The sequence below is a fragment of the Lygodium microphyllum genome, chromosome 12, assembly GCF_053477565.2.
Source record: "Lygodium microphyllum isolate KBCC chromosome 12, Lygodium_microphyllum_v1.1.10, whole genome shotgun sequence".
NCBI classification, from domain to species: domain Eukaryota; kingdom Viridiplantae; phylum Streptophyta; class Polypodiopsida; order Schizaeales; family Lygodiaceae; genus Lygodium; species Lygodium microphyllum.
This window is the reverse complement of record NC_141146.1, coordinates 37,013,813-37,028,738: the sequence shown is the minus strand read 5'-3', so window position 1 is coordinate 37,028,738 and position 14,926 is coordinate 37,013,813. Positions and strand designations below refer to the sequence as shown.

General features: G+C 41.4%; 1 protein-coding gene across 2 annotated transcripts in view; it reads left to right on the top strand.

The window, feature by feature from the left end:
- Positions 1 to 14,926, top strand: part of GCP4 (GAMMA-TUBULIN COMPLEX PROTEIN 4) — a 156,447-nt gene that overhangs the window by 80,311 nt on the left and 61,210 nt on the right. For both annotated transcript variants that reach the window (XR_015692625.1, XM_087689343.1), the window contains exons 6-8: positions 2,997 to 3,272; positions 13,557 to 13,637; positions 13,740 to 13,823. Coding sequence is in view for 1 of the 2 variants with exons in the window: in XM_087689343.1 (XP_087545469.1) it covers positions 2,997 to 3,272; positions 13,557 to 13,637; positions 13,740 to 13,823 (441 nt within the window). In the remaining variant the exon portion in view is untranslated. The remainder of the gene's footprint in view (positions 1 to 2,996; positions 3,273 to 13,556; positions 13,638 to 13,739; positions 13,824 to 14,926) is intronic.

Below are 14,926 nucleotides of genomic sequence, written 5' to 3'. Positions count from 1 at the left end.
CAATGTGAAGGGTTTTTCATGTGCTTAGAGGGTACTGTGATTTACGGGTATTGATTTCAGAATCTTTGCTTAGTGGGCAGCCCTTTCCTAACTTGGACTTGGAGTACCCTTGGCAGGATTGGGAAATTAATAATAAGCTGATCTTAGAGTGAGCATCTATAAATAAGATATATCATCTGCTTAAGATTCAAAGGAGGCACTGGTAGATAAGGCTGCAGCATCTTATTGTGAAATAAGAGTCCATAAAGTTGATCTTAGAGTAAGCATCTACAAATAAGATTCACAGGAGGCACTGGTAGATAAAACTGCAGAATATTGTGAATAAGAGTCCATAAAGTTGATCTTAGAGCGAGCACCTACAAATAAGATTCAAAGGAGGCACTGGCAAATAAGGCTGCAGCATATTGTGAATAAGAGTCCATAAAGGCCAATAATGATGGTCCAAGTCATAGATACACTAAGCTTGAGGGAAAAACATAACATTGCCCTCATTTATGAGTACATCCGCAACTCTTGAAATGTGTTCGGTAGCCAAAATATATGCATTTAGTGGCTGAGCAAAAGGCAGGAGGATTGAAAACTTTATCCCACTTCCTGCTTTTGGGAGAAAGGGAATAGCTCATTGCCTGATTTTCCAGTCCATTGAACACGAGGGAGAATTTGTTTCAAGGATTCAATCAACACACTTGCAAATGGACATGTAACCAAAGCAAAAAAATTGCCTCTTCCATAATAATGGCTTATAATGTGCAAAGCCCTACTAACTTGTTCCAAGTATGGGTACAAAGAGGAGACACAAAGACATTGTATTTAGTAATAGCTTGGTATGAGAAAATCCCTGCTAACTTGTTCCAAGTGTGGTACACATAAGAGAGATACACGTAGTGAGAAATGAAGATAAGGGCCATGTACAAACACATACACATAGAGAGAGGCGCATACACACATGCACTACTTAATTTATTACTTAGTTAATAATTTTTAAGTTAATTACTAAATAAAAATATAAAGAGAAGGGGAAAAGAGAGATAGAGACGAATGAGAGAAGGAGAAAGCGAGATAAACGAGAGAGACTATCCCTACACTGCATTTGGATTCTATGAGTGCTATTCAGTTAGCCAAGAATCCGGTCTTATGCGAATCTATCCTAGTGAGAAGTGAAAAGAAAAAGAAAAGAGACAGTACAACTTGTACACATGTACAACAGGATGAGGAAAGACGCCGTCTCATCCCATGCCCATCAGCCTCCTAAGGAAGGTAAAGTGCTCTGTAGAGAGACTTTTCGTGAGCAGATCTGCAGGATTTTGGTGAGTCGAGATCTTGACAAGATCAATAGACTTGTCCTCAACGACCCCACGTATGAAGTGATACCTCACCTCAATGTGTTTCGTCTTCGCTTATGCCAAACAAGTACAATTATAAAAAATTTTTGTGTGAGGAGTAGACAAAGCTGCCAAGATTGTTGTTTGAGGTTGCTGTCCTTATACAAACATCTGTAACAAGGCCAATTTATGAGCTAGTACATGAATATGAATGTTAAAAGTATTCAGCCCACCATGATTTAGGAGAACAAACCTTCTGCATGGCTAATAATCAGACACCCTTCTTGTGCTTCTTACTTTTCCATCAAAAAAATGCATAGACATTGACATGAAGGAATCAATTCCAGATCTTGACCACATCATAAGAGCCAGGAAGGACGGGATATAGGCCATTATGATAGATTGCACAATTTGTAAATGGACATGCAATGAATAAGAAGATGATTTCCGATAATCACATTTACCTCCGTTTCTGAGACACCCATCCTAACATTTGTGTGAGGGTCAAGTTCCAACAAATGGGATAATCCAGGCATGCCAATCATTCTCATCCTGATGAAGCAATTTCAATTTTCTAAAGTTGACCCTTCAGGCAGCAGCCAAAGCAAATTTATTCAACACATCCATAATGCAAGAAGAGGTGCGCACGTGGGTGCGCGCGCGCACACACACACACACACACACACACACACACACACACACATGCACGCATGCACACGTGCTCGTGCTTGCATGATGGAGGCAGAGAATGGAAGAGGGCTATTGCTGAATAATGAACTGAGTAATTTTCACAATCTTGATACATTTTGGTAAGATATTTCCTAAAATACAACCATGTGCCTAAAGCTCTCGTTAAAACTCAAAAAATCTCTGCAAAATAGGAGACAGTGGTAGGTGAGCTGCATGGAATCTGTCCTAATGTTGGGTATGTGCAATCACATCCTTGTTTGTTCTAAACGTATGCCTTGTTCTGAACGCCCTTTTAACTTTCAACGGAATTGCCACCTGGTATGAGGAGATCATAACTGGTTCCTTAAGTGTATATCATTTAAAGCCTTCCTCTCAAGGGCTGATTCCAGTTCATATTGTCTTAAGAGTTAAAAAGGATCACCTGGATGCTCTCTCCATGTCATATGTTGTCTCAAGTGTCAGTGAAGAGGGAGCTTATGGGCTTGAGAACATGCAAGTAAAAAGAGATCTGATTTTCATGTATGCATTGAACTTTAGTATTGTATTGGTCCTTTTTGGTATCATCACCATCTTGAGGTCACTCTGGAAGACAAGAACATTGGACAAGGTCAACCGCAAGTGATAGAGGCTGCCTCTGGGCAATGGGTTGCACGAAGAACGCACGTGATTAGTAAATGAACATTAGTAGGGTGTTCAACATTATTGTATTGATGCTGTGATTAGCACAATACATCTTCTGCCTGTTATGATTTGACTGTGTCATATAACTGGTTGTTGCTGACAGGTTTGATGCCTCCTATATTATGCTTGAAAGCATGATCATATTTGTGTTGGAGTCCAGGTTCAAAGTCTATAGCAGTTGTTAAGTTCGATAGATCATTAGTTTTATGTGCATTGTTTGAATTGTAAGATGACGGTGCTTCAATTCATAAAGGCCATATCCATATTGATAGAAAAGTTCATGTCATCTGCTCTTTTGTACAGGACATGTTACCACACTATATCCCAATACAGGTGGCAGAATCTATTCTGTTTGTTGGCAAAGCTGTCAGAATTTTGCGCAATCCAAGCAAGCATTTTAAGAGCCAGTGGAGTAAACTTGAGCAACCTGAAGTGAAGAGTGTTATGTCAACAAAAGTAGTTTTGCTGCCCATTTCTTCTACAAGGGGGCCGTTCTCACAAAGAGCAGATCATACAGAGCCTGAGCTTCTTCCCCAAGCTCAAGTTGAACGGATTGCATCAATGATTCAAGACCTGAAGGTTATTCTAAAATATCATTTCATTTATTGACAATGTGACTTCTCCAAAAATTTTTAGTGCAGTTTTTATTTTTTGTTGGTTAACTTGAGCATGTTGAGTTTATGCACTGTAAACAAGCATCAGCCTTTCTAGAAGTGACATGTTCCAGATTCTAGCTCTTAGTTTGACCAATTCTGTGTTACATTAAGAAAAGCCCTTCTGGTCTCAGTTGGCTGGGAAACCCCATTTTATCCAAGTCTGTTTGCAGGCTAATTCTTCTATGTAGGTTTTAAGCATGCCATATCTTCAAAACATACATCCACTTTCAAGAACAGTAGTGTTTTTGTGAACTCCTGAAATATTAGGAACCTATCACTTTATGGTCCTGCAAGCATTAAAGCATATTATATAGGACCTTGTTCTCTTTGTACTGCAAGACTGCTCTGGCCAGTATCCTCATACTTCAACCTCTATGTCATGGTACTTCAGCTTTGGAAATACCAGAAACCCATCAAATAATGGCCCTGCAACAAGGATTAAATCGTGTGATATAGGACTGAATCTCAAAATACTGCAAGAGTGGTCTGGTGAGCATCCTCATACTACAACTCCGTGAGACAATAGCTTGGCTGCTTTAGGAGTTCTTATATGCAGAGGTTGAGAATGCCTGGATATATGCATTTTGGATACAAAAAAGCCCACTTGTCTGCATGCCAATGGCCATTCAGGAGGACCAAGATCCAAGGGTGCTCATTTCAGTTTGTGAGTGTAGTTAGGAGCAATAACAAGGTGTGAGAATGAGTGATGAAAGCGGAAGAACACAACTGCTGAATTTTGAGAAGAATGAGCAGTGAAAGAGAGTCTAGAGAACATAAGAGCTCAAAGAATGAATGAATGGGCAATGGAATCCATACTACAGGACATGAGATGTACTGTACAAACCCACTGGTGATGGTACATGTGATGACCAGCAGCACCTCCAATCTGCCTCTCTCTGAGTGGAAGCGATCCGATACTACAAGAGTGGAGGTAAATGAGCTGCCCAATTGCCCATGGATGCATGCAATAATAAGCCTAATAAGCGTGCCTAACACCCTTGAAATGTACATTGTGAACACCCTCGTGGAGATTGTGGGCAATATACAAGGATGGTAGGCATACAAGCCTCTACAAACCCTTTGGGCTCACCATGTCCCATAACACAGCAGGTTTCCCAAAAAATTGTACCATCGTTGTATATACAAGAATGACAAGTGATGCTTGAAGAAGACACATGAAGTACTAGAATGCATTATTGGAAATACTCCAAGACTCCAACTCTAGGTCATGACTCGCAGGCCGGAAAACATAAAAAAAAGAGGCACCAATCCGACCTTGATATACTCAAACCTGCTCATAGAAAGTGGAAATTGTAAGATCTCTATGTCTGTCACAAACAACCCCACGGAAGCACATTGTAACCTTGGATTCCCCACCTTTAAGCCAGACTATTGAAGTGTCCCTCCATGTGAGAATGGACTAGGAGCATTGCTTGCTGTCCAAACCTTCCATCATGGGCCTGAAAGCCATAACAGCTCTAGGATTTGAACTGCTAGGCTATGTCAATGCATGTAGCAAGTCTTCCTCAAAGTAGCATGCCCTACCTTTGCTCTCTCACAATCATCACCCTTTGGCTTAGGGACACATGAGGAGCACCACTCCACTACAAAAGGATAGGGGCATCCTCTTGCCGTGCCAAGGAGATAGAATTAGCAATCATCTACACGCTCTGCTTGAAGAATCTCTAATTCTTGATATACAAGATCTCAACGAATACAACTTCCTCACGTTTTTGACCTACGAGGATGCCCTGCCAAGGAGATAGAATTAGCAATCATCTACATGCTCTGCTTGAAGAATCTCTAATTCTTGATATACAAGATCTCAACGAATACAACTTCCTCACGTTGTTGACCTACACCTGCCTTTTAGGTGAAACATCATATGAAAGCTAAAGTCACTTTACACATGCTAATGCCGTAAACCTAAATGCATACAAGTACTAAGGTATGAAATAGTACTAAATAGATGATAGAATCCAAGCCCTAACAAGAGACATGAGGAGAACCACTCCACTACAATAGGATAGAGGCATCCTCTTGTTGTGCTAGGAGAATAGATGTTGCAACTTGCTATAGAGGAGATCAACACAAGAACTTGCATAGGCAAACTTGATAGGCACTAGTCAAGCCTAGCCATGCTGTACGAGAAGTTGCTAGATAATGTAGTAAATAATCATGAAAGCCGACATTTGTGAATCCTCTCTAAGTGCTGAAATATAAAAAAATTTACCTCCAGCCATAAAAATATAGCCACATGAATGGAATGTTCAAAGTCAGAGACAGAGGCAGAGAGTTGGAGTAACAGTGTAGAGCAGTGTGCTCTCTCTCACTTCATTATCCATTCTCACACAAAACTAAAGTGAATAGTATAACCTAAGGTCTCAAGGACCATTTATACCAAAGATTGCTAAGTCCTAAAACACTGACTTATGTGGTGCAACTGGACATCCTAAGTGTCGGGTACAGTCATAACTGAAGACGGATAGATGAGCTTGAAGTCTAACACTTCTCCTCAAGCTCAAGACAGCATCTGGACACCAAGCAACTGTCTAAAAACATTGAACTTATCTTTACCCAGAGACTTGGTAAAGATATTTGCAACTTGCTCATCAGTCTTCACATGTATGAGATCAACTCTTCTGGTACTGCTATAATCCAGGAGAAGAAGTTTCTTCTCAAGCAGATTAAGCCACCCGAATTTGATTGGAGAGGTAGGTCCGTCCAAGCAGATGCTGAAATTTGGATTGAATCCATGGAGGATTACTTTGAAGCAGCTGGTACTGCACCCGCCAACCAGGCTATGCTCGCCAAGCTGAAGCTCACCAGTGCTCATGTCTAGCTTGACGTACTGATCAAGAGGTATATCCAATGGTTTGCATTCAGCCATGCCATAATTCTTCAACATTTGCATGGCATAGTGCTTCTGCATCAGCCATAAACCATTTTCAGTTGGAACTACCTCAATGGCCAAGAAATACTTCAGTTCTCCTAGGTTCTTCATGTCAAATTCAGATTTCAGCATCTTCATTACATGCTGTATGCCCAAGTCATCATCACCAGTGATTATCAAATCATCAACATATATGACCAGTACTACCAAGCCACTGTCAGTCTTTTTCGTAAATAGGCTGTGATCAGCCCTACCAACAGCAAATCCCAAGCTCTGCAAGTAGTTACTGATCCTTGCATGCCAGGCTCTCGGAGCATGCTTCAGCCTTCACAATGTCTTTTTCAGCCTGCATACATAATACTGAAAATCAGGGTGTACATACCCTTTCGGCTAAACCATATAGACATCCTCTGCCGAGTCATCGTTAAGAAATGCATTCTTCACGTCCATCTGTTGCAATTTCCAACCTCCAGCAGCCAAAGCAATGAGAGTGCGTATGGTTGCCATCTTGGCAACAGGGCTGAATGTTTCCTCATAATCAAGTCCATACTGTTGGGCATACCCCTTAGCAACTAGCCTGGCTTTGTAGCTTTTAACACTGCCATCTGTTTTGCATTTGATCTTGTAGACCCATTTGCAGCCAATGGTCTTTTTCCCTTCAGGCAGTGGCACAAGATTCCATGTCTTATTTTCAGCCAAGGCATTCATTTCTTCATCCATAGCTATACACTAGTTCTCATCTTTTACTGCTTCAGTATATGTACTTAGTTCTTTGATCTCCATCACTTTTGTCATGTAAGCATAATGCTTTGCAGAGTAGCTAGTGTACGTCAACCTGTCAACAGGATATCTGACTCTATGCGATCGTCTAGGCTGTGGTGCACTACTCGATTCTCCTCTCTCATGAGGGGGAATGTACCTGCTCTGTCTCGTGCCAGGCGTATAGACAGTTGGAATACCAAATTTACTGTCTAAAGTGTCAACAGACTCATATCTAGAAGTCATTTTACCAGGTGTCATCATACCAGATGCATCCTCAGTAGCTTTCTCTTTTTCTTTGCTGTCAAAGACATCATATCTTCCCCTCACTGACATATCGGTGTTAGTGGATGGTGAGCTCCTCAATCTCCTTGTCCATGGGGATACTGTCTGACCACTAGGACCTGTCATAGCAGTGCTCTGCTCTGCAAATCAACTGTAGATACATGAGTGGAAGGCAGTGCAACTTGTGATACATACAATGAGTCCATCATATCTTCCCCTCACTGACATATCGGTGTTAGTGGATGGTGAGCTCCTCAATCTCCTTGTCCATGGGGATACTGTCAAAGACATCATATCTTCCCCTCACTGACATATTGCTGTCAAAGACATCATATCTTCCCCTCACTGACATATCGGTGTTAGTGGATGGTGAGCTCCTCAATCTCCTTGTCCATGGGGATACTGTCTGACCACTAGGACCTGTCATAGCAGTGCTCTGCTCTGCAAATCAACTGTAGATACATGAGTGGAAGGCAGTGCAACTTGTGATACATACAATGAGTCCATCTCATCAAAGATAACATCCTTGCTCACCAAAGTCTCCTTAGTAGAGGGATCATAGTATTTGTATGCCTTTTTCTCCTGCAAATATCCAATGAAAACACACTTATGTGCTTTTGGATCCAACTTCTCCCTTTTCTCATCTAGAATGTGTACATAAGCAAGATAGCCAAAGACTTTCATGTGACTTATATCTGGCTTATAGCCATACAGCTTCTCAAACGGTGTCATCTCATAAATACCTGCAGTGGGAGTCCGATTCAAGATATACATGGTTGTCATAATAGCCTCAACCCAATAATAGAGCGGCATCTTCTTCTCATTCATCATGGCAGGAGCGGCTTCCATCAAGACCCTGTTCTTTCTTTCAGCTATCCCATTTTGCTGAGGGGTGTAGCTGCAGGTAAGCTGCCTACGTATGTCATTTTCAGCCAGAAAATCGTCAAACTCATTTGACACATATTCCCCACCGCTATCTGATCTCAAGCAAGAGATATAGCACTCAAATTCCAGCGTTTGCAAATTCACATGTCCCACTCTCTTATGCCAAATTTTCAAATCTCTGATAGTGCTAGAACCATGGGCAAATATAGCTAAATTCAGCTCTGGCAAAGTAGCATCAAGAGTAAACATTCTGCCATTCCTGTGATTGCGAGCTAGTAACTTGCATCCATTGCCAAACTCTTCAATAAAATAGCCATGCTTATTGAATCTAACCTGCAAGTTCTGCTCCATCATCTGACCGACAGATAGTTAGTTCTTCGTAATCGATGGAACATGCAATACATCATGCAAATTTTTCTTTCTGCCATCATGAACCACAAGAGGCACTTTGCTTTTATGCTTAATGCTATATTGCGTGTCATCACCTGTACATACATAGCCACGTTTTTTTGCCACCATGTCAGTGAACCAATCACCGTGAGGGGTCATGTGGTTCGATGCCCCTGAATCAATATACCAAACTACATCATTAGTGGATTTTTCAGCAACCTTGTTTTTTACATACTGCATGGCAAACAGTCTATCACCTAAAGTATCATCTGCCTGACTAGATGTAGCAAAATGTCCATGCTGTGTGCCCTTCTGATTGCCCTACTTCTTCTAGCAGTCCTTGGTAATATGCCCATATTTCCTGCAGTAATGACAATCCTTATCCTTATTCGGATTGTCAGATGGGCGTTGTTGCTGCCAGGAGCCTCTGCCTCTAGGGCTAGATCTCTCCCTGCCTCTAAAGTTTCCACCACCTCTTGCATTCGATATCTGCTGGTTGTTACCTCCATAGGATGTATTCTGCTGGCCTTCTCTGCCAGACCCATAGCCTCTACCATGGCTGCCACGGCCGTGTTGATTGGAATAAAAAACTGCATCATTGTTTTTAGAATTGCTTGACCCTGTAGCCAAGCCAAGTTTAACTTCCTGATGGATAAGCAATGGAACTAGCTCATTGAAATCAGGCATTTCAGCCCGCACAGACACAGAAGTGTCAAAAGACTTATACTCAGTCCCCAAGCCATTCAAAGTCATAGCAACCATGTCTTCATCTTCAACCTGTGAACCAACAGATGCCAGCTGATCTGCAATGGTCTTGATGTCTGTGACATAATCTTGTATGGATCTGCTCTTTCTCTCCATGTTGTTGAACTTCTGCTTCAACTGTATCTTTTTGGCACTTGTGGTTGTGCCATAGTACTTGACCAAGATGTCCCAAGCATCCTTAGGAGAGTTGCAGTTCATTACCTGCATTACCATGGCATCTGATATACATAGAGACAACCAGTGCAAGACCCTGCGAGCTCTTTTTGTCCAAGCTTGATGTAGTCATCTCTGATCAGGTGTAGGTCGATCTGGGAGCTCAGGTTCAGCTTTGACTCCAGTCACCAACTCCCAGTATCCTTTACCTATTAGGAAGTTTTCCATTCTGAACTTCCAAATGGCATAGTTATGGCTGCCCAACTTCTCCCCCACAATTTGGGTAATATTGTCTGTCCTTTTTGCATTTGCCATGTTGTAGACCCTGTTTGGCTACCTGTAAACCAATTCTTCTTAACAGTTCAGTTTCAGCTTGCAACTGTTTATGACAGTTTTCAGCACTCTATGTGCTCAGACATTCAGTTATTCCAGCCTGAAAACAGTGGTGCATATACCTCTTGACACTTGGCAATCACCTAGGTATTGCAGCTTGCATGTACGGACTGCATTCAATGCAAAACCAGCATGTATTTGGGCAACCTGTTCATGTACAGACAAGCAGTCTATAGGTTGAAAAATGATAGTAACCAGCAGCTCTTTTTGACCTCAACACAGAGTGTACGTGCCCCAAGATCACTTACAGAAGTTCAAAGTTATATCTTTGCATATGGGGTTTCATTCATATCAGTCTGACACTGAATGCAACATGAACTGCAAGTACAAAAGCAAGGTACACTTGCTGTAAATTTCAGTCAAGCATAAATAGTCAATGACAGTGTATTTCAGTCCACCAAACTCTTCAAAACATCATAGACATGTACCACCATACATGGGATCCAATACATGAGCCTGACCGCTTCCAAGTTGTCCCATCTTCAAGAGCAATATCAGACAATGCATTCACACTTCATGACCATCCAATAGAGTGTCAAAGCATTTGTTTTCTGATCCAAGTTTCAGTTTCCAAGAGCATCCAATGCTCATGTCAATCCTCAAACAATTTTGTAGACATATCCAATGTCATACATGTCATCAAGACCAACAAAAAACATGTAATCTTCCAGTGTAGATGAATGCTTGTTATAGACTGTGAATGACAGTTTTCAGCCTGTCAAGAACTCACAAATTGGAATTCTTTTAACACCAAACTTCAGTTTATAAGCATGGCATTCAATACATATGTCTTCTTTGCATGTAGAGAAGCCCAAGTGATTGTTTTGGACATGTTTGAAGGCTCCAACCTCATGTTTGACATGCATACATGCTGTATGTACCCTGTATACAGCAGACAGTGAATATTTCCAGACCTGCAAATAGTCCTTTCAGCTCATTGATGAGTCCCTGACCAAGTACTGACGTGTCCAAGCTTTCAATAACCTCTCAAAGAGCATAGGCAAGCTCTATATCAGTCTGTGAATGGTGTAAGTGACAGTTTGTAGACATTTATGACAGCAGTAGAACCAGGCGCAATCACACAGGCAGTAGATCTGATGGCAGCAGCATATGTTGATGATGATGATAAAGATGAGCACTTGGATGTGCTCAAGGGTGCTCCCCAAAGCTCCCACAGAAGCCTCAAACACTAACATGAAGCATAGACTCCATCTGACCAAAATGCATACCTTGTTGCACAGACAATGAGAGTCAATGGCAGTCAGCCCTCTTCACTTAAAGAACCTATGCCTTCACTCCTGAATGCTTCACTCCACAGAGCCTAGTCATGGGTGCTCTGATACCATGTTCAAAGTAAGAGACAGAGACAGAGAGTTGGAGTAACAGTGTAGAGCAGTGTGCTCTCTCTCACTTCATTATCCATTCTCACACATAACTAAAGTGAATAGTACAACCTAAGGTCTCAAGGACCATTTACACCAAAGATTGCTAAGTCCTGAAACATTGACTTATTCAATGAACGCATAGTGTGGTACAGCTGGACATCCTAAGTGTTGGGTACAGTCATAACCGAAGACAAATAGATGAGCTTGAAGTCTAACATGGAAGCATCAGCATAAATGACAAAAACATCAGTTTTAAAGTAAAAAATGGTAGCTCTAACCATGACAGCAATTCAAGCAAAAATGCAGAGTCAATGGCAGTGTGGACAGGTAGGCAACTGCATAGGAGCCTCAAATGAAGCAGCTGCAGCACTTCTGATATGTTAATGCCAAAACGGCAGGGTTACCAGCCAGCAAAGGGTGAAATCAGAAGTCATCCAGCAGTAGACAATGGTTTCCCAGCTCAAAACACAGCATTACAGCATGTTGCTCAGGTCAAATGATGACATCAGCTGCATAGTGCAGTGATTGGCAGCCTCTTTAGTAGTAAACCAGCCGGTAGAAAATCTGTCACAGCAAGAACAGTAGCACAAAGCACCAAGACAAGCAACATTAGTTGTGTGATACCATGCAAGAATGAGCAAAGGAAGTGGAAGAACACAACTGATGAGCATGAAAGAGAGAAGTCAAGAACTCAAAGAAAGAATGATTGGGAGATGGAATTCATAACACAAGACATGAAATGTGCCATATAAACCACAAAGGTGATGGCATGTTTGATGACTAGAATACCTCCTGTCTCCTCTCCAAATTAGTGTGATCCGATACTACAAGAGTGGAGTGGAGTGTATATAGGCTACATGATGAGACTTCGGACAAATGAGCTGCCTAACAGGGCACAAAGGTGCCCCCTAACAGCCATGAAATGTACATTGCCAACACAAGGGCCATGCCATTAACATGTAACTATGCTTGAGATGGTCAGAACAAGAATGTTAGCCATTGATTTGATTACAGTACTGTTTGGAGGCCATAAAAGATATGGCCTTTTCAGCACTCATGTTTCCATCACTATTGTGGGGAGCAATGGTATGGTTTTCCAGTTGATGTATGAGCATGCAAGGTTAAGCTCATTTAACCTCATAGATCTGCACTTCTGATAGCACCACATCATTTCGACTAAACAATCCTGTGGCAGATACAATGACGTCACAGTTTGGGACCTAAATGCCAAACTGGTTATATGCTGATGACAAATGCTCTCATTCTTGGCACACTATCTACTATTGGTTGTGGACTGATATGTTGTTCAAAGGCTGTGATGCTCCAGCATTATATGTGGCATTTCCGACCATTGAGAATGCAACAAGCGGTATGCTTGTTGCCATGAAGCTCAGAGTCCTTCCTTCAAGGAAGTAGGGGTCAATTATATGGCACTATAAATGGCCATCTACGGCTTCTGTCCTGCCCTCTGTTGTATATTGTGACCATCCTTCAAAGTGCAGCCAGCTTGGACAGCACCCTCTGTGAATCGTGATAAATGCGGGTAGCTAGCACGTTGTATTGCCATTTAATACTGCCTTTTACTTTTGGCTAATAGAATGATATATTTTTCAGATCCACAAAAAATGCATTCAGGTATTTGTCCTCCTGGAGTTCTCTTGCCCTTTTAGAGCCTTGAATCCTCCAAAATTTGTAGCAACCTTGCTTTAATACTGTGATGTAGAACATGTGACATCTATTGCACCTTGCATGTGGGATAGTTAATTTTTCTCAACATTTTTACAAAGCTTTTCAAAATTCAAATATAAGCCACATTGCATGGTTTAAGTTTACAAAACTGTCAGACCACCAGGATCCATTGCTCTATCGGATCTTGGTGTCCCTTTTTTGTTCAAGGAACCCTCTCGAATTTGTAGCAACCTTGCTTTAGTACCTTGACTAAGATCTATTGCAATTTACACATGGGATGAAATTTTCTGCACATTTTTACGAATGGCTCCAATACAAGCCATGTTAGGTGATTACATTTTGCAAAACTGGCACTGCATCTTTATTATGCTTACATATTCATCAAAAAAGGAATTTGGTTTTGCTGACAGAAGGGGTGTGATTGAGTTCCATTGAGTGATTTGGTTAGACATGTGAGCTGAATCAATACAAATTGTAAGTGCACGCAGGATCTTAAGGAGCAGATATTTAGATTCAATGTTTACCATGAGATATTAGTAGAGCAAGCTTTTTTTTGGGTGATACTGCACATGGTACTTTGTTGAGATTGAGATGGTTGTATGGTGTTTAGGAAATGCCTGACTTCCACAAAAGGTCATTTGAAGGTGCTATCGACTCCATTCGGGCAATTGCTGCCACTCATCTTTGGCAAGTGAGTTCACATGACTTCTAAGGCTTTTTTTTTCCTCCAATTATAGCCAATTGTACTTCTATGGATTTGTCTCTGCAAAGAGACCTAACAAAATCTTTCTAGTTGGTAGTGGTACATGCAGACTTGATAGGTCATTTGAAGGCTCTGAAGGATTACTTTCTTCTCGCAAAAGGCGACTTCTTCCAGGCAAGTGAGTGGAATGAGCATTCACCTTGTCCAGTTTGTTGCGAATTCCGTTCTTATCAATTGGAGGTCATCCATATATTTTTCTGCATCTTTTGAACATGTGTGGACAATTGTGAAATGGAAGGAACAGCAAAATCTCATGGACTCAGTATGACATATGTTCACCTCTCTTTCTTCTTTGCCTCTTGGTTGGAAAATGCTAAAGATATGAAGTGGCAGGGAAGAACAGAGTGTGTTCTAAAGGTTGACTAACCTATGCTGTTTGCACACAGCTCTTTGCATTTTAGTTTTTTGAAATTCCACACCTAGGGTTTGCAATGTCTGATTTGTACTAAGTGAGGATTGCCAAACAGCTCTAAGGATAATAGTCAGGTGGTAAAGACTTGTTGCAGCTTTATAGCATATATTACAAGATCTATTTGGTCTCTGGTGCATTGCTGAATGTGAACATTGCTTTTCCTACAGTCCATGTGATTGTATGTATCTCCAAATCCCACACCTTGGCTATTGTGTGTAACTCAGACTCACTAGTGAAGCTCACCAGAGTAGCAGATTAGGTTGGTGGCAGGTAAGGCACATGCCTCCTAAACATGCATAGTACAAGAGGAGAGAATACCCAAAGGCAGAATTGATCCTTCTGCTGATGAACTGTGAACTACACAATAACATAGTATATATGGCTGCACAAGTAACAATATGTATGCACGGTGTATAACCAGCCTGTATGCAGTTCTTATACAACTTACATATCCTCTGGACATGCCTGCTGCCATGTCCAGGATGAACTACTGATCAGCAATGAGTTGCTTGGCATGGGCAGAATCCAGGTTCATTACATTTTCCCTCACTAGTACTGCAACTATCCCTTGAGGCATAGCCTCCTCATAGGCCCGAAAGTAAATGCAAAGACTTGCCAAAGAGTCATCACGAACTGAGACTTCCAACCATGTTGTGTCATGCATGGGGTAACCCTTCAACTTGATCAAACTTTGGAGTATATTCTGCACTGTATTTTCCTTGTACCTGTGAAATAATAGCAGCAACTCTTGAAGCTTGTCGACCTCTATTAAATCTGGTTCATTCTGATCTGGGGCTGTGGTTGT